Source organism: Vigna umbellata, chromosome 3 (assembly GCF_029865625.1).
Source record: "Vigna umbellata cultivar VRB3 chromosome 3, Vumbellata_1.0, whole genome shotgun sequence".
Lineage (NCBI taxonomy): Eukaryota > Viridiplantae > Streptophyta > Magnoliopsida > Fabales > Fabaceae > Vigna > Vigna umbellata.
In genome coordinates, this window is record NC_142167.1 from 44,432,557 (window position 1) to 44,453,021 (window position 20,465).

General features: G+C 30.3%; 2 protein-coding genes across 2 annotated transcripts; both read left to right on the plus strand.

Annotated features, from left to right (window-relative positions):
- The first annotated feature begins 1,744 nt into the window (after positions 1 to 1,744).
- On the plus strand, positions 1,745 to 8,519 carry LOC148202620 (cellulose synthase A catalytic subunit 3 [UDP-forming]-like). The gene is made up of 15 exons (XM_088110473.1): positions 1,745 to 2,080; positions 2,596 to 2,779; positions 2,901 to 3,096; positions 3,603 to 3,823; positions 3,917 to 4,031; positions 4,145 to 4,322; positions 4,469 to 4,735; positions 4,843 to 5,188; positions 5,293 to 5,430; positions 5,679 to 5,804; positions 5,909 to 6,121; positions 6,237 to 6,501; positions 6,633 to 6,835; positions 7,008 to 7,358; positions 7,722 to 8,519. The coding sequence occupies exons 2-15, from the start codon at positions 2,756 to 2,758 to the stop codon at positions 8,304 to 8,306; spliced, it is 3,228 nt and encodes a 1,075-aa protein (XP_087966599.1). The 5' UTR covers positions 1,745 to 2,080; positions 2,596 to 2,755; the 3' UTR covers positions 8,307 to 8,519.
- Positions 8,520 to 8,859: 340 nt separating this feature from the next.
- LOC148202621 (uncharacterized) lies at positions 8,860 to 10,084 on the plus strand. The gene is made up of 3 exons (XM_088108399.1): positions 8,860 to 9,132; positions 9,591 to 9,809; positions 9,918 to 10,084. Exons 1-3 carry the CDS (start codon positions 9,076 to 9,078, stop codon positions 10,038 to 10,040), a joined length of 399 nt encoding a protein of 132 aa, XP_087964525.1. The 5' UTR covers positions 8,860 to 9,075; the 3' UTR covers positions 10,041 to 10,084.
- The last annotated feature ends 10,381 nt before the right edge of the window (positions 10,085 to 20,465 follow it).

Sequence of the window (20,465 nt, forward strand, 5' to 3'; positions counted from 1 at the left end):
CTCTCACTATTTTGTCTTAGATGATGTGAAACATATATAATAAATAAGATTTTTAATTATTTAATAAATGTTGTAGTAATTTAAGATAAAACTGAATACAAAAGTGAAGATTATATATTTAATCAATATCATTAAACTTAAATTTTAAATTTTAAATTTTTATTTTTATTTTTATTGGGATTTTTAAGAAAACCAACCATTAACTTATCTCATCTTATTTCTCATACTCAACTTAATAGGATAAGATAAACTAGAGATTAAAAATACCAAACTTTTGTTATGAAATTTTAGTTCAGCTAATCATACTTAAAAATTCAACACGTCGAGTTGAATACGAATATTATCTATTTGCTATCCGATTTACAATAAAAGAAAATATTTATTACTTATTTTATTATTCACAAATATCAACAAATATTAAATATGTAAATATCTAAAAATATATTTTATAAATTTTTAAAATAAAATCTAAATAAAATTAAAAAATATAAAATATAATATGAATTAATTTTAAAATTTTTATTTCTTTTAATAATAAAAATCCGTAAATACAAAATAAATAGTTATTATTTACTACTCACGTATAAAAATATCTACACCTATCCATTGCAAATTTTATCTAAAATTATAAAATTATCGAATACAAATATTTTTACCATTACTAATCATATCTAACGTGTTAGACCTCATACACTTTAGCTTCCTTAATTAAAATAAAAATCCTTTTAAGATAAAGTTTTAACCCTTTACTTACAAAATTTCATAGTCTCACGTAAAGATAACGCATACTTACAAAATTTCGTAGTCTCACGTAAACATTACGCAACATAGTCAAACAAATACCAAAGTATATTTCTTCCAAACTATATCATTAATATAGTCAAAAACCAAAGTAACTTCTTATGTCAGAAACTTACAATTTCTCATGGATAAGTTTTTTCTTTCCGTAATTTAAATTTCCACCTTTAAAAAAAACTGTAACTTCAACTAAATCACTTTAGTTTTTTTTTTTTTCATTTAAGGTAGATTAAAAAACTAAAGCAAAATTTTAAAATCTGAAACAAAAATGGTGAAAAAAAAAGAGACTAAGCAAGTTGTAAAGAATTCAAGGAAACTGATATTTTAATTTAGTTTAAGGTTCAACATGCTTTTGCAAAAGTAGTAAATTTATTATACACATTATTTTATTAAATAGCAACATATTTTTTATATTTTCTTTTCTCTTTCACATCTTGCATTTCATATAATTGCCTTTTACACGAGAAGAAAAATAAATAAGTTTTAACATTAAAAAAAAAACTTTGAAGAGTGAAACTTTTAATGCTTTTTTTATTTCTGACCAAATAAAAATAAACAGGCCAACACATTTTCCTTTTCTATTTTCTGTCGCCTTTGTTAACATTAAAAAGAACATTTTCTGACAACAAAAAAAACCTTCTGTCATTTGTCCATTAAAAGGTTCCTTTATCACATTAATATATAATTGTTACTGTTCATATCATTATATCTAATGTTATTTTTTTTTGTCAAAGAAGAAACTATTTTTTTATTAGACTCGTCCACGATCTGTTATATTTTATTTGATGAGAGTACATAATTACAAATATTAAGATTTTTGTGGAATGGATGTTGGGATAAATGTTTGTGTGTCTATGATTTCAGGTTACAGGTGTCGGTGGTACTATACTAGTTGTAGTGTGGTTGTCTTTTTCCTCTGTTTAAAGCCTTTCCTTTTCTCTCTATTCATTTACAGCTATACACATATTCATTCATACATAGAGACACTGTCACTCAATTGACAAAATCGAACGCTTGGGAGAGAGAAAGGGAGAGGGAGTTATCCATTGTTTTCATCACCTTTTCTTTGCTCCCACTCAATTCTCGATCTGGGTTTCTTTCTTTTTATCATTTTGTTGGGGATTTGCTCAACTGGGGTGTTTCCTTTTGTCTCTTGGAAGCTACAAGGTTGGGAGATTTCGGGGTGATTTGGCTTCATTGCCTGAAAATTCATCTGGGTTTCTGAGATTCTCTTTGATCCGTTTGTTTTCAGTGGAAGTGGTGCAAAATATTGTTTTTTTAGGTGAGTTTGGTGTGAATGCGCAGTTTTAATTACATGGTTTTTGTTTCTTCAACGAATGGTGGAAATCTGTTGTTTACTGTTGATCATGCGAGAATCTTAAGGAAAAATGACTTTTTTTGTTCTTTTGTCTGTGATGAGGAAAGTGCTTTGTTTTCTCAGCCATGAACATAAAGGAGATTTCATTGTTCAGAATTTCCTTTTTCATCTTGCACCCCGCCTTTTTTCTCATCCACCAAACAAAATTTGACGTTACAGGTTTTTTTGTCCCCTCTTTGCAAAATGCTCAGAATGCTTGATAGAAGCTAGATTTTTTTTGGTGATTATAATATCAATTTGTGACCAAAAGTATTTTTATTTCCATTTTGCCAACTGTTGAGAATGCTTGTCATAAACTAAGTTTTGTTTTTGTGATTATAACTTCAATTTGTGATAGAAGTTCTATAGTTTTTTTATTTTCAACTTTCCAACCGTTGAGAATGCTTGTTAAAAACTATAATTTATTTTTGTAATTATAGGTTTAACTTCTTAAGAGAAAAACAGGGAGCTGTTTCAGAAGAGGTGAATCTTTCAAATCGATCTTCTCAGGTATCTGAAAGTGTTGAAATTAAGGAGTGTGGCTTGAAATACTACCCTTTGCCCTTATTTTCATTTGAGAAGTGTTGTGTAGAGGGAACTATGGAGTCTGAAGGCGAAGCTGGGGTGAGTATATAAATACTAAGTTTTCTGTTTGATTTCCTCCAATATTTTGTGATGCTGTTGCGGTGAAATGGTTGTTGGTTGATGCTTTATGAAGTTTTTTTATGACATTTCAATTGTTCAGGCAAAGCCAGTGACAGCATTGAGTGCCCAAGTGTGCCAGATATGTGGTGATGGTGTTGGGAAGAACGTCGATGGTGAACCATTCATTGCGTGCGATGTTTGTGCTTTCCCTGTATGCAGACCCTGCTATGAGTATGAAAGGAAGGATGGGAATCAGTCTTGTCCCCAGTGCAAAACCCGCTACAAGAGGCACAAAGGTAAATGAAGCTAATTGACCACTTTCCAGGGAAACAATGAGAGTTGTACGTTTTGCTTCAAAAACATTTATTCAATCAACTTTTGAATTAGACCTTTTATAGCTGTTGCAAACTGGATAAGTTAGACTAAACTAAGCATGTAACCTTAGTAAACTCTAGGGGGGTATTTTCATTTTCATCAAGCCAAATCAAATCTGCTGAGTGGATAGATAATTTATTGGAGATTACATATATTACTTTGTAAACTTTTCCATATGTTGAGAATACTCAGTAATTGGCTTTGATTATCTTTGTGTGTGATGCCTAGATAGAGAACATTGTTTTCCCTTCCCTTTTTTTTTGTCGTTAGGATTTTGTTGTTGCAAGGTGTGTATTATTCTTGCACACTACTTAATTTTTTATGCTTTTACACCTTCTGTTTTGATCTTTAATCTTCAGCCATATTTAAAGAACTTATATTTTCTGGTTGTATGTATTGATCATACTACTTGTTTGAATGATTCCAGGGAGTCCTGCAATTCTTGGAGACACGGAAGAGGACGGTGCTGCTACTGATGGTGCCAGTGACTTTAATTACGACTCAGACACTCAACACCAAAAGCAGAAGATTTCAGAGCGCATGTTAAGCTGGCAATTGACTTATGCACGAGGAGAGGAGGTCGGTGCTCCAAATTATGATAAGGAAGTTTCTCACAACCATATTCCTCTGTTGACCAGTGGACAAGAGGTCTTTCACTTAGCTTTTGGCATTTTAGTTTTCTCCACCTTGTAGCTTCAATTTCAGGAGTCTGAATGAAAATTGGTTTATCTTTGATTGCAGGTGTCTGGAGAGTTGTCTGCAGCCTCACCTGAGAGGCTCTCAATGGCATCTCCTGCAGCTGGTGGAGGAAAACGTGTTCATAATATTCCATATTCATCTGATATTAATCAATCTCGTATCTTTCTCACCCCTTCTCACCATGCACTCTCATCTATGATTTATGAAATTATGATTGCTACTTTTCTTTATCTAGCAAACTGATTGTGATTTGAATGTATTCTTGTGCAGCTAATGTCAGGGCTGGGGATCCAGGTTTGGGTAATGTTGCATGGAAAGAAAGAGTTGATGGCTGGAAGATGAAGCAAGAAAAGAATGTTGTTCCTATGAGCACCGGCCAAGCTGCTTCTGAGAGAGGAGCTGGAGATATTGATGCTACTACTGATGTGCTTGTGGATGATTCCTTGTTGTGAGTAATTAAGATATCTATTTTGTAGTAGTCATTACTGTTTGATAATTAACACTGTTGTAAAATACTATGTATTTTTTGTCTGTTGGACATGCAAAATGTTCTGAATAAGCATAGCATATGAGTGCTGTCTTCTTCTTACGCAGGAACGACGAAGCTCGACAACCTCTTTCTAGGAAGGTTTCGATTCCATCATCTAGGATAAATCCATATCGTATGGTCATTATGTTGCGGCTGGTTATCCTTTGCATTTTCTTGCATTATCGGATAACGAATCCAGTGCCGAATGCATATCCATTGTGGTTGGTATCAGTTATATGTGAGATTTGGTTTGCCATATCTTGGATATTGGATCAATTCCCCAAGTGGCTTCCTGTCAACCGTGAAACATATCTTGACAGGCTCGCATTGAGGTAACTCTTGAACTTTACCGTGCTTCTGTTCTGAAAATTGTGGCATGTGGCATGCTGTTTTTCTTTTTCAATCTTCATTCTCTTAATACCAAATTCCTGAGTTGCAGGTATGATAGGGAAGGAGAACCTTCACAACTAGCTGCCGTTGACATTTTTGTCAGTACTGTTGATCCATTAAAGGAACCTCCTCTTGTGACTGCCAATACTGTACTGTCTATTCTGGCAGTTGACTACCCTGTGGATAAGGTCTCCTGCTATGTGTCTGATGATGGTGCTGCTATGTTGACTTTCGAAGCCCTTGCCGAGACATCAGAATTCGCGAGGAAATGGGTTCCCTTTTCCAAGAAGTATAGCATTGAACCCCGTGCACCTGAGTGGTACTTTGCACAAAAGATTGACTACTTGAAAGATAAGGTTCATCCATCATTTGTCAAGGATCGTAGAGCAATGAAGGTAAGATATTGGTTTACAAATGCTTTATGCGTTTGCTCTATTTGCATGAGTTTGGTATTTCACAGGGGCATCTTTTAATAGTACCTTTCAATTATGCTTCACAGAGAGAATATGAGGAATTCAAAGTTCGTATCAATGGACTAGTTGCAAAGGCACAGAAAATTCCCGAAGAAGGATGGGTGATGCAAGATGGTACACCATGGCCTGGAAATAACACCAGAGACCATCCAGGAATGATCCAGGTTGGTTGAATACTTTTTATGATGACATTTTAGAAGCTGTTGTTCATCTATTATCGTTGGAGTCATTTATCGAAGTTTTACTTAATACACATTACCCTTATGGACTATACTCAAGTAGTTTTCTAAATTTCTATTACTAATTACATTTGAGCAAGTATTACACTGTGAAGATGTTAAATTTTGGTTGGAATGTTGCATAATTGCTAGCATGTCATTCACTAAGACAATATTACATTTTATATCTGCAGGTTTTCTTGGGCCAAAGTGGAGGACTTGACACTGAGGGCAATGAACTTCCCCGTTTAGTCTATGTGTCTCGTGAAAAGCGCCCAGGTTTCCAACATCACAAGAAAGCTGGTGCCATGAATGCACTTGTGAGTACCATTTTACAATATAAAATGTGAAGTGAAAGTTAACTTTTCTCTTTACATAGTCCAGACATAGTCATCTCACTGGTGGTGATTTATTTAACTTGTAGGTACGAGTATCTGCAGTCCTTACTAATGGACCTTTCTTATTGAATCTTGATTGTGATCACTACATAAACAACAGCAAGGCCTTGAGGGAAGCTATGTGCTTTATGATGGATCCCAACCTTGGTAAACATGTTTGTTATGTCCAGTTTCCACAGAGGTTTGATGGTATTGATAGAAATGATCGTTATGCCAATCGTAATACAGTGTTCTTTGATGTAAGTACCTCATGCCATGTTCATCCAATCTGTGTTCATTTCTGCTACTGTTTTTTATTCTCGTGTACTCTATGAGATTTAATCTCTTTGTTATACTTTTTTTGTTCTGGAACAGATAAACTTGAGAGGCTTGGATGGCATTCAGGGTCCTGTTTATGTTGGTACTGGATGTGTCTTCAATAGGACAGCTTTATATGGTTATGAACCTCCTCTTAAACCCAAGCATAAAAAGCCTGGGTTTTTATCATCACTTTGTGGTGGAAATCGGAAGAAGAGTTCAAAGTCTAGTAAGAAAGGATCAGACAAGAAAAAATCTAGCAAGAATGTTGACCCAACTGTACCTATTTTCAGTCTAGAGGATATAGAAGAAGGAGTAGAAGGTAGAACTCTTGAAATTGCGTTTACTTCGTGAAATGTGTGCAATTTTCACGCTCTTTTAAAACAACTCTTTTAGTAACTCTTTTAGTCTCTTCCAATTAATCATACCTTTACTTCTGACTTATGTTTTAAGGTACTGGATTTGATGATGAGAAATCACTACTTATGTCACAAATGAGCCTTGAGAAAAGGTTTGGTCAGTCTGCAGTTTTTGTAGCCTCCACTCTTATGGAGAATGGTGGTGTTCCTCAGTCTGCTACTCCAGAAACTCTTCTTAAGGAGGCTATTCATGTTATCAGCTGTGGTTATGAGGATAAATCAGAATGGGGATCGGAGGTGTGGTGTCATCTTATGCTTAACGTTCTTTGATTTTCAATTTTCTTTTCTTCCTTAGTTGCACTCTGATCTTATCAACTGAGCACATTATTTCTAACAAATGAACTATAAACTAGGCTTAAAAATATAGTTACCTTGAAAGATCATTCACAATTTGTCTTCTGTTCCACAGATAGGATGGATCTATGGTTCTGTCACAGAAGATATTCTTACCGGATTTAAGATGCATGCCCGCGGTTGGCGGTCAATATACTGCATGCCTAAGCGGCCGGCGTTTAAAGGTTCTGCTCCCATCAATCTTTCGGACCGTCTAAACCAAGTGCTTCGATGGGCTTTAGGTTCTGTGGAAATTCTTTTCAGCAGACATTGTCCCATCTGGTATGGTTATGGTGGAAGGCTAAAGTGGCTTGAAAGGTTTGCTTATGTGAACACCACAATCTATCCAGTCACAGCCATTCCCCTTCTCATTTATTGTATCTTGCCTGCTGTCTGTCTGCTCACCAACAAGTTCATCATTCCGCAGGTTTGTGATTTCTTCGTACAACTTAGAATTGAACTAATCATTTGTCATGTGTGATGAATAAATCATGATGTTGTACATAAAAAATGATGTTTTAGGGTTCATGGAAGAATGACAAGAAAATTTAGGATGTTGTGCTGACACACTTCCCATTTAGGATTTTTAGAATGATTAGCTAAAGTTAATGATGAAGAACATCCATAGATGGTTTCACATTTGACTCTGATGATTTACCATTGTTTTGGTTAATTCATCAAAAATGGGAAATGCATTTGGTAGGATCAGAAACAGTCTCGTTTTCTCAAATGGCAAAGCTCACCATCCTGTGTTGTGATATTCTAACTCAGTTTTTTGCTGTGCTTGCAGATCAGTAACCTTGCAAGCATATGGTTCATCTCTCTCTTTCTTTCCATCTTTGCCACCGGAATCCTGGAGATGAGATGGAGCGGCGTAGGAATCGACGAGTGGTGGAGGAACGAACAGTTCTGGGTCATCGGCGGTGTCTCGGCCCATCTCTTTGCCGTTTTCCAGGGCCTTCTGAAAGTGCTGGCTGGAATTGACACCAACTTCACTGTGACCTCGAAGGCCTCAGATGAAGATGGAGATTTTGCTGAGCTCTACATGTTCAAATGGACCACCCTTCTGATCCCCCCCACAACCCTTCTGATAATAAACATTGTAGGAGTTGTTGCCGGCATCTCCTACGCCATCAACAGTGGCTACCAATCCTGGGGACCCCTCTTTGGGAAGCTTTTCTTTGCATTCTGGGTCATCATCCATCTCTACCCTTTCCTCAAAGGTCTCATGGGCCGCCAGAACAGAACACCAACCATTGTGGTGGTGTGGTCGATTCTGCTTGCATCCATTTTCTCTCTGTTGTGGGTCAGAATTGATCCTTTCACCACCAGGGTCACTGGCCCTGATGTTGAAGAGTGTGGTATTAACTGCTAGACCAAAAGACAAGTATGTCTGTGTTGTGTTCTGGGCTTTTGTAATTATAGCTATTGTTTGTAGTAACCATGGATGTTTGTTCTGTCTTTTATGTTATGTGCAGTTCATAGAAGATACATAAGAAAACAACCTAGTATTAGATCTTGAACTCTCTGGCATTGTTTTGTTTCTCAAACGTGCCTTCCAGTTTTGTATGTACACACATCTTTCTCAGTGTTTTTGTGATCAGAAACTCACTACTTTTTACATTTATAAACACTTAGCAATTCTAATAACTCTCATAATTCTTATAATACATATAGATATATGAATTTGAAAAAATATAAAAAAATAAATTAAGCTCCGTGTGGATAAACATATAGATATATCTGCGATCTTCGAGAAGCTTTGTTCATTGGCAGAGAAAGATCGTCACGTGAAAGGACACGTGTCCTTGGCTATTTCATGCATGGCGTGCACGTGTCCTTGGAGTGCGTGATGTTAAGCCAATGGATCAGCGTTGAAAACCGTCTCAAACGGTAACACGTCATCTTTACACGTGGCAGAGGATGCGAGTAGGAGGTGGCAGCCCACAGTAAGAGCTGAACGCGTGGCACCACGGAATTATGAACACATACTTTCACTCTTTCTTCTTCGTTATTTATATGAATGAAAGTAGCATGAAAATTGAAACTGAAAAAAAAGTGTTATAACTTGAAGAAGAAGACATTCATAAATTTCAAGGAAGAACAAGAAATTTTCTTTTTCTTTTCTGGGAAAGTGACAGAAAATGGCTTCCGCAACTCAGGAACCAATTCTCTCAAGGATTGATCGTTTGGATAATTTGGTATGTTTATAGTGAATTTATTTTGCTTAGTTAGCTTAATATAGTTTATTTAATTAATTATTAGGTTATGCAATTCTTCTTTGAAAACTATAATAAATATTTTTAAATACATTTTAGCATTTAAATTGTTTATATAGTAAATAGTTATCTTTATTTATTTTTAAAATTTAGAACAAAATGTATTAAATTTTTTAGAAAGAACGAATTATCATTTTGTGTTCAAGTTAAAGATTAAAAATATATTTAATTTTTTTAAAATTGTTATTTTAGGTCCCTTTTGTTTTAATTGAATTAATTTTTTTTCTACTATTTTTAACATGATTTTAGATTATTATTATTAGACAAGAAATCATGATTTTTATAAAAATAAAGTATGTTTTTTTATAAGATTTTTTATCAGAGTAAAAAATTTAAGTGGTTTTAAAGGACAAATTTTTATGTTTAAAAAAAAAACTCAGTTGAGGCAATTGGAGGAAATTAGAGGGTGCAATCTATCACCAAAGAGCTCGTGCGCATCCACACCAACAGGCGGATGTGATGGACGCGTGTCCTCCGTCGATTTCTCCCCGAGGAGCTTGGAGAAGCAGTGCCGTCCGATGGAGAACGTGATGATGGAGACGGAAGCGAAGGGAACGGTGATAGAGAGGCTGAATCAGGTGGAGGATCGAGTGCTGAAGGTATCTCCACCGTGTGATCTGGGTTAACGATGATTAATACGTAGAGGATAATTATAGTTGTAACCTAATGATAGTGCTTAATGTGTTGTGTGAAAGCTTTGTTTGCAGGTGGAGGAAGTGTGGTTAACAAAGGGGAGTGCAATAAGTAAAAGTCCAAAGAAAGGTTTCAAACAGCTTGTGAAGCAATGTGTGATAGCTAAAGGAAGAAGACATTACAATAAAGAACAATAAATTAATATATTATTAGGATTTGTGCCCATGTTTTTCAATTTTAATGTACATTTATTCTTCCTTTTGTGGAATGCAAAGTTAAAATACTTTTCATTTTTCTATTTCCACTTTTCATTTTATTCTTAAAAACAATATCACTAACTTTATAATATTTTTTAACTTCAATTAACTTTCAAGTTTTCATATTTATATGTACTCCTATTCAATTCACTACTGGAAATACATAACGATATCATAAAATAATAAAGTATAATTAGAATATATAATTTTACTCTAAATAATTTTTATTTATTTTGTAGATAGTTTTTTATTATAAATAGTTATTTTAATTTTAAAAAGTAGTTAAATAAAAATATCAAAACGATTAAGTTTGAAAATATTTGGATAAATTTGATAAAATTAATTTAAAAAAATTATTATTTAAAGAACAAAAAGAGAGAGTAGACTGTGTATATCAGAAAGAGAATCTCTTTTATATAATGATATAATAATTTTTTATTAAATTTTTTTTATTTATTAAATATTCAAAAAATTATATCAATTTCTATTAATTATTTATTATATTATTTTTTATTACATATTAAAAAAATTTACATTTAAGTCTTTTTTTAATATTTTTGTTAAGATTTTTTATAACATTTATAATTGAGTGTAATTATTATTTTGTTTATAAAATTTTGTGATTAATTAAAAATAATATAACTGAGATAATAAAAGAAATTATTTGTATTATTTTGATATCATTTTATATTAACTACACTTATAATATATAATTATTAACAAACAAATTATTAAAAAAAACAAATTACATCATATTTTAAAAAATATAATCCAAATAAAAACAATCAAAATCTAAGGATGTAATTGAAATTTTTAAATAAATACATAACCAAGTGTGTAAACAAAAATAATTAACAAAACCTCGATGAAAAATACACAAATTTATAAAAATTTAAAATTTAAATAGGCCATTAGATTTATGTTTAAAATTAAAATATTTTAGAGAGATTAAACAAAGGGTCTAAGTTGTGTTATTTTTCTGTATCAGTTTTTTATTTTTTTTATTAACTTATGTGATCAAAATATAAAATTTACTTGATCGTAAAAATAGAAAGGGATAAATCGTGAGTTTAACTTTTTTTTTTCTTTTCCAAAGAATTAGCATGTTAGAACTAATAATTGTATATATAAAAAAGTTATATTATCATTGTGAAATGTTATTGTTTTCTTTAATCATTAATTTAATTATTATTTTACGAATTATAATATCTCGTGTTCCACAAAATTGCAAAAGCTCTTTCTCAAAGAGTGGAAGATTGAGCAGAGTGTGGAAATTTCTCTCTCTCTCTTTTGTCTCTTTTAAATGCTTTATGTTTAAAGTAAAGGTAAAATTCATTCATTAGTGTAAAAGTTCCTTTTTTTTTAGGGTTCGAGAATGAGGAGAAAATGGGAAGCAGATTTTTTAATTTGTCTAATATTATAGCCGGAAAATGAAATACAAACGAAAATAACTAACATTACGTTTTCTTAAAAAGTAAATTAATATTATTCAATTTCATTAATATGATTTAAAATAAGTTTTCGTTCGTTTGAAATAAAAAAGTAAAAGAAAGCAAAATTCCTTGCAAAAAATTAAAAAGGAGTCAAAGCTTCTATGAATTTGTGGGCTTAGTGAATAGCCCACTTGCACTTGCGCTCCTAAGATCTAAACGAGTATTGTTTTGAAGAATCACAGTAGGGTAGAAGAAAATGGAGAGCAATTTAATTTCCATGGAAGTGATGGAGTGTGGGTGCATTCATACGGTAGTGGAAACCATTAATGAGATTTAATGAAATGATTAGATATTGGTGAAAGTAAAAACAAAAATTAAAAATTTTGCAGAAGGACAAAAGAAGAATGGGGAGGTGCTGGGAGCCCTGTGTGGTGAAGGAGGAAGCAACTCTCGATCTAAATTGAGCACATTTTTAGATTATTGATGATTAAAAGGAGGATTTCTAGTTTTACTTTTTATTGTATCACATAATTTCTAATTGCACTCTTATTATTTTTAAAATAATTAATTTTGTTAAATTCTGACACAATATATATCAACCACGAGGAGTCAATTAGTTTGAAAACTCGTTTAACTTTCTTTAAAAAATATTGGTGTATAAGGTCATTTTCAATTAATCTTTTAACACTTCACATATTTAGAAAGATTAGTGAAAGAAAATAACACAAGATTTATATTGGTTCAACTCTTCAGAGTTTATATCCAGTCTTCTTCCAACAACCTCAGTTGGAAGGAAATTCACTAATATCAAGTGTTAAGATTTATAGAGTACAAGACTTACTCTATGTACTCTTACTCTCTCAATCACAACAAAACACAATCCTAAAGATAAGGCTATACACACTCCCGTTAAGAGTCTTGCCTACACATCAAAGGCAACAATAATACACAAATAATTTACAAAAAGACAAAACTTGATGCACCACAAGTGTAGGTATTACAAAGAACTCATATGCAAATTCTTGCTTGATATTCCTCTCACTCTTGGAAGCTTAGAACTTTTGAATTTTCTCAATCAATGTTGGCTTCTCCAAGAATGTTCCAAGACCACTCAAGACAATGTTCTTGTTTCACTAGTTCTTCAAATGTTTTCATGCGTGCAAAGAATTGAAACAAATGTATATAACAAAAGCACAAATCTATCAATTAGATTATTATCTTAATCGATTAAGTGTTTTTCTTAATCAATTAAAACAGAGAGCAATCTTCTTAGTGTGGAACAGACCATTTTAATCGATTGAATTATTTTCTTAATCGATTAACATGTACACATAATTTTAATCGATCAATTATTTTTCTTAATCAATTAAAATAGTGAGTGAAACCCATTTTTTACAATTTTAGCACTCATCACATATCACTATTTAATCAATTATAGATTTATAACATATAGAATTTAACCTAGTTTCATAACTTATTTAACAAAGAAAGGAACATTAATTATCATCATAAAAAACACTTATATATGTATTATCAAACTATTTTGAGTTACTTGGTTTGAAGGGCTTAAAGGGCTCCCTTTTCGACAATTTTACTCTTTAAAAAAATGATTTTTAGATTATTTATTCCAAAGTCTTTCAAAATAAGTTTTTTGAAATTGTCATAATAGGATTTGTGAAAGAGGATTTATGTGAACAAGAATGAGATTTGTGGATAAAACTTTCTAAAATAAAAGTTAAATTTTCTGAAATAAACTTTTAACATGTTACATCTTCCAATATAAGCTTTTTGAAACAAGTTTTTCTGAACACATGAAATGAATTTCAAAATGAATTTTTTGAAACAATTTTTAGAGTAAATTTTTCATAAAATAAATTATATCTTCCAAACATTAGTGCAAATTTGGCTTTTGAAATTGTCTTATATGTTTTAGTTTTATAACAAATAAAACATATATGGTGACATTTTTGTAATTTTTGCAAACTTTTAGGGCTCGGTTGTTTGGAAGTGAAACCTATATTGCCTTTGTGATTTGATTGACATTTTTTAAAAATTATTTTATCTAAACATAAAGGTATATAGGCTTTAGTTTTTATATGCTTCGGTTGTTAAAGAACTGAGGCCTAAAGTTTTCTTAAAATTTCAAAATTGTCATTAAGCGCAAACGTCTTAGGCTTGGGTTATTAGTAAAGTCAAAGCATATTAGTCTTTAGGCTTCAATTTTTCTAATAACCAAAACCTAATGATTTGTCTAGGGTTAATTTTCATGAAAGTTGGAGAGGTGTCAACTCCATTTTTGTAGTTTTCTTTTTCTTTCCTCTACTACGAACGTAATGCACACCCTTCATAGCCACTAAACTTCCTTCTTTTCGTGAAATCCTCTAGTGAAATCCATTACACTTTCGCAAACTCCATAACCTCAATTGTAGCTTCCTCCGCCTTTGTTTGTGTCATTGAAGGAGTTCTCAAGGACCTCCATTTCTGTCGATGAAGTCCACTTGTTGAGCACCTCCATTCTCGCTATCGATCAACATCGTTTATGAGTGGTTTTTTGTTCTTTTTGTTTTCTTTTTTGTTTTTTGTGCTTTTTTATTATTTGTTAATGGTTTTATGCGTCGATTCTTGTAGAACTGAGGCCTAATAGTGAATTTTATGCTTTGGTTCATAACTAAGGCAAAAAAACCATCATTTTTTACATTGTCCGAATATGCTTTGATTGTTGAACCGATGTACAATATCCAAAATTACCAATACCAAAACCTTTTCTTGCCCTGGTGAAAATGAATTTTTTAGGTTGTTTCGTTTTTTTCCCTATAACAAACTCTATCTTTTCTTTTTTGTTTTTTCTATAGAGTACAATGGAGAAAAAAGGTACAACAATGACAATAATGACAATAACATAGAATAATGAGAACAAAGAAATAAAGTACAACAACAATAATAAAAATGACACCATGGTACAAGGAGAATGAAAAAAGAAGGTCCAACGATAATAATTATAGGATTGACAACGAGTTCAAGTGTTTTATTAAATTTTTTGGTATAATCTTCTACTTAGTATAAAAAAAACTTATGTAGTTATATTATAATTCTTTTTAATATATTTTAAAACATTAAAATCAGCTATTTTGAATGCACAACAGAGACAACACAAAATTTCCAACAAAGTTTTTTATTAGTATGGAGGTGCATTTAGCAATAATTGGGTGCATGAAAGAAAAAATAACAAAGTTGTTTTTTCTTAATACAAATGAAGTTGACTTTTTTTAAAAAGAATCTTTCTTGTTAGAATTAAAAACAAATGGAACAGTACAAGAAATCTATGGAAGAAGACTTATAATCTAATCTACTTGTGTCTGTGGATATCTATGTTAGCTCAAATACCATTTTTAATGACGAAAGTGTGTGTAGATAAGTTCTTATGCAAAAGCAAGTGTTTATGCCTATAATGGTAGTGCATGTACATGTTGATGCCACCAAGACCCAATTTTGGTGAATGATATCTTCTACTTGTCTTTTCTTTATCTTTTAAAAGAAAATTAAAAATAAAAAAAAAATAAATGAAGTGCATATTTTTCTTTACACGTATAATTCTTCTATCTTTAATCAAGTTGAAGGGAAACAAAACAAACCTTAACAGCTGTCTACCCATGTCTTGTGATTTTTTTTTTTACTTTTCTTGGTTCAACAAATGGTGTTCTTCAAAATTAGATACAAAACCCTAATTCATGTAATGCCTTATCTTTTCTTTTCTTGCCCAAACCGTGACACAAACCAAGAATCCACAAAAGATAAATCACACAACTAGCTATTGCTATTTTAGTGGTGTTCCTATTGTGGTGAGCTTACAGCCACATGTTCCAATGAAATAAAAAATTTATATTTATTTGAATATGTAAAAGGGTGCCCTAATAAAGTTCATATGTGTGTGTAAGTGAGTGAATGAGTTGATTTTATGATGGAGAAATGTGTGGTTAAATTCACTTATATATATATATATATATATATATATATATATATATATATATATATATATATATATATATATATAAGTTTAAACCTTAGAAATTGAAAAAAGAAAAAAAAAACTTATCTTTCACTTTCAAATTAGGTTTAAGTATTTTTTTTTTCTTGAATTATATTTTGTTTAAAAAACTTTATCATTTGGTTCTATAAAGTTTTAATCTTTAATATGATCTATCTCATTAATTTTGTATTTATATACTTTTACTTTAATCTGTATCACATGGGTATCATTTACTTAGGCCCTTTTAAACCTTTTGAAGATATATATTTAAAACCAACGAACTATAAGAAAAAAAATGTGTTGAAAGGATTGAAACTAAATAACAAAGATCTCTTACAATGATGAAAAATTTTAAAGGTAGAAGTAAAAAACAATTATATTTCAGAAATAAAAGACCTAAATTTATTTTTGGGTTTCAAATAATTGGAATAAAATAAATAGATTTACTTAAAAAGACAACACATGTATTTTATCATGAACATCTTCGTTTGTGCTAATTATTATTGATAGAAATCTAACAGAAAAATTCTATAATTTTTGTTTTCCGTTGATTCTTTCAGAAAAATTCATACAATAATTTCAACAAATAAATACTCATTCATGGTCGTTAAAATTGTTGGAGATTTATGTTCATATTTCACGGGTGTGTTTTAAAAATTATTTTATTAAATAACTTTTAAAAATTAACTTTTGGACAATAGAGATACCAGAAATAAAATTTAGAAAGTATGAAGGAAAAGCAAAACTAATAGATAAATATAATACTAGGGTCGGTTTATGGACAAAAGATTTTAAGTATTATGCATGAAATTTAAGAGTTTCTGATTAAAAAAAACTAAATAGAAAATATAAAATAGAGATGTTTTACTTATTATTTTATTTTGGTTTTAAAACTGTAAGACAAATGTTAAATAATTTGAAAACACTAATTTTATTTAACAAGTATATTTTATATAAAAAAAATTCCTTTGAGAAAATAAATAAAAATAAATAAAGTATACAACTTTGTATTCAACTTTTACAATACATTCAAATACAACTTTTTTATAAACATTTCAGACTTATATACATTAAAATAACTTTCTATAAATATTTTAGAAAAATACATATAAATAAAATTTTATACTTAAAAGAAATTAACTGTTTTCTTTTTAAATGATCTCATCAATAACAATACTGTCTTCAACAATTAATTTTCGATGATCAAACTTCATAAACTTTGATTTCGATATTAATTATTAGACGAAACACTTATTATTAAGTTAAAGAATTATAATTTATAGTTAAAATTAAATTCTTCATACTTAAAAGTATAGAAAATTAAACACAATAATTAACTTAAATCAACTAAGTTCTTTAATAGGGCAAATTAATGTGATGATAGAATATATTAAAGCAATATAGAGAAGAAGATTTGTAAAGGCAATTAATAGAAAATGATGATTGAAAATGTGTTATCCTTATCCTTTTAGTTGAAATATGGGTATGATTTTATCTTGTTTATTTTTTGGTACATTGGTTGGAGTCAGTCTTTGCTCTAAAGTCAAACACAAGTGTTTTGTTTGTCCCCTTTTTAGGAGTTATCACCATCTTCAAACCTTAAATAATTTCTCTTTTTTCTTTTTCCTTCACCAAGATCTCTTGCATTAAATTTTGTATCCCACCAACCATATTCATCCACTGACAATATTTAATGGTGAATGAATAAATCCATACAAGAAATTTGTATCCACACAAAATAACCAAGAGATAATACTAGGTGTGATAAACGGGCTAGTTACTCATCTTTTACATACTGTTCATTTATTAAACTTAGTAGAATAAATTTTAATAATTATTATCATGTTAAATTACTTTATTATAATTAATAATTACAATTTGATTTATAAATATTAATAATTTAAGTTATAATATTATTGTATATTTTTATCTTTTACGAAATGTAACAAAAAAATATTTTTCAAATTAGTTTTTGTTTAGAAAAATAGTTGACACGGGTTAGATCCGTCAAATTTTGATAGATTCTAGGCCGGTGAATCAACCCAAACTTTCTTTTGTCACTCGTATTAAAGTTTAAAAAAATATTAATTGAAACTAAAGGTCATTTAAGAAAATATTATACTAATCGGATAAATTAAACTGTAGAAGTTTATATTAAATTATGTAGATTTAGTTAGTTCTTCAAATTTAACATGTTAGTTTAGTTATATAAGAACTCTTAATTTGTTTTCTTGTTTCAAGGTTTGAATATTATATAATTTTGAATATTATATAATTAAGATGCTAGTATATACAAGTACAGTTGTTAAAACGGGTAATCCAGCTTGATCCGGCCCTATCACGAGTTAGTCACTTAGTGAGCCAACTCAACTCGGCTCACTTATTAGCAAGCTGAAAAAATTCGAACCCGACTCAATCCATTACAAGTTGGTGGGTTAAAGGGATTGACTCACTAGCTCATTTAATTATAAGTTTTTTTTAAATAAAAAAAATTAATTTTTTTAATTCAAATATAAATAAATGTCACACTAAAATGATGTTAAACTCCAAAGATAATTCAAAATAAAAAAATATCATACAATCCAAGTGCAATCCAAAAAATGTGTAAAAGGCGAACACATAAGTTTTTAATATTGATAATTTTTGTATCACTTGTCTATTTATAATATTAGAGTCTTGAATAGATAAACCTATAATATTTTTCTCTCTTGAAACATCTTCTCCTTTATCACCACGGGTTTAACCCGTTGAACCGGTGTTGGAAGTCCCACGGGTTCATGCCGGTTTTGTGGGGTTGAGTTGGGCTTAAAGTTCACTTCTAACATGATACCAGAGCCAGGTTAGAGCATATCCTAACGATATGTTTGTTGGGCATATTGATGGGTTTAGATTTATTGTTATTATTAGTTTTGAATTTTTTATTATTTATTTAAGGGTTAATTATGCTTTTACTTTCTACATTATAATATAATCTTTGACTTTTATCTTTATCTAAAACTTTATTCTTGTTAAGTCTTCATACTTAATAAATCCATGAATATAGTCATTTTCACTCAAGTGTGTTAATTATTTTTTGGTGTGACAAATGGTAAATCATACTAACATTTTAAGACGTTGATAGGAATAAAACTTATGCATTGTATTGAATGTGATTTTTTTCGTTTGTCATGACAATAAATGTTAATATCGTTGGGCAAAAAGAATTACATTCATAAATCTTGTAACATCCCAAAAATTATAGTTTTAATACTATTGGGGAATCATCACATCTTCAATAAATAAGAACAATTAACTAAAGGAAACATATAAAATATGATTATAATTATCTAAAAATATAACCATAATTCAAACTTTATATACAAGTTATCATAAAAATGAACTAAAGGTTCTTTAAAACAGTGAAATTAAAACAAGTTACTCTATCTATCTAAGCATCAAAACCCTCATCACCCAACACCTATTCCATTGAAATATCTCTCTTTGCTCACACCAAATAGGTGATCGTTGTTAAAAAGAAAGATTCAAACAAAACAAACAAACATAAGTAACATGTAAGCTAATTTTAAAAGACTCAAACACGCAATTCAATCAATTAAGAATATAACAATTCCATTCTCCAATTCCATCCAAAACCAATTCGTATACATATATCTAGACTCTAGAATTAACCATATGGATACATGTATTTATGTCGAACTCTTGGGGGACCTGTGCATGTGTGGTGACCCTAGCCTAAGGTCAGTTTGATCATACGTGTTTAACGGATTAACCTTGATGTATGGCATTGTTGTTATATTGAGCAAGTTGCTCCACCATACACTGGTACAGGTCCCCAAAAGTCTGATATCAATACATGTATTTGTATGGTCGAAGTCTAGAGTGAATATGGATATTTTTGTTTGGTTTGATTTGAATTATGTTTGCATTATAAATTGATTTAAAATTTTATGAAAGTTATTTAGTACTTTAGCTTACCATTGCTTTTGTGTTGTCTGTTTGTGTGTTATAATCTTTTTGACAATAATCACCTTAATAGTATGTGCAGATGAAAATATGTCTCAAGCAAGCATGTGCTAGTTAGTGACGAAGTTGAAATTTAGAATAGGACTTATAACTTTTCATGTTGTTTAATAAATATTATATTACACTTTTAGTTCAGTGTAGTATATCTTTTGATAGTGTGGAATATGTATATAACTTGTAATTATATGTCATATCCATAATAAATTTATATGTTTTCTTCGAATCAATTGTTTTGTAATATTAAAAATGTGATGAATCCTATAATTAATAGTTGAATATAATAAAAATTTGGATGTTACACAAAATATATTTAAAATTTATTCCTACACATCTATTTTATAAATTTTAATTTTACTTTTAGAATTTTATTTATTTAAATTATAAATAACAAATTTAATTCTATTTTAATATAATTTTTATCAATTACATTTAAATTTATATCACTTTTTAACAAAAAATAAATTAATAATTATTATTTTTTAATTAAAATATTTTTTTAATTTACCTTAATCACCGTATTATTCACAAAATTTTAAAAGTTTTTTTTTTTAAATCTCTCCATCTATTTCTCTATTCTTTTATATTCATTCCTTAATTTTTATCAAATTCTGTGCCTATAGAAATAAGATGCTCTCAATCTCAGGGTCATGCAAATCCACACACGTGTCGAAAGGCAAAGATGGGTCCCACCTCAATTGCAACATCTCTATGGTACAACAGTGACTCACCATATATATGCTTGCACTTGCGTAATCAATTTGCCAATTTCGAATCAACGGTTCACGTTGGTTGTCCTGTGTAATCCACTCACACTATCTACAAAGAACAATCCAAGAAAGAATAAATAATCACTATCTAGTTAATTTAGTGTTCCAAGAAAAA

Bases quoted from the DNA above. Each gene is read 5' to 3' on its own strand.
- LOC148202621 (XM_088108399.1), top strand. From the start codon at position 9,076: ATGGCTTCCGCAACTCAGGAACCAATTCTCTCAAGGATTGATCGTTTG. The intron at 9,133-9,590 runs GTATGTTTATAG...AAAAAAACTCAG, and splicing joins TTGATCGTTTGGATAATTTG to TTGAGGCAATTGGAGGAAAT. The intron at 9,810-9,917 runs GTATCTCCACCG...CTTTGTTTGCAG, and splicing joins TGGAGGATCGAGTGCTGAAG to GTGGAGGAAGTGTGGTTAAC.
- LOC148202620 (XM_088110473.1), top strand. From the start codon at position 2,756: ATGGAGTCTGAAGGCGAAGCTGGG. The intron at 5,189-5,292 runs GTAAGATATTGG...TATGCTTCACAG, and splicing joins AGGATCGTAGAGCAATGAAG to AGAGAATATGAGGAATTCAA. The intron at 7,359-7,721 runs GTTTGTGATTTC...CTGTGCTTGCAG, and splicing joins ACAAGTTCATCATTCCGCAG to ATCAGTAACCTTGCAAGCAT.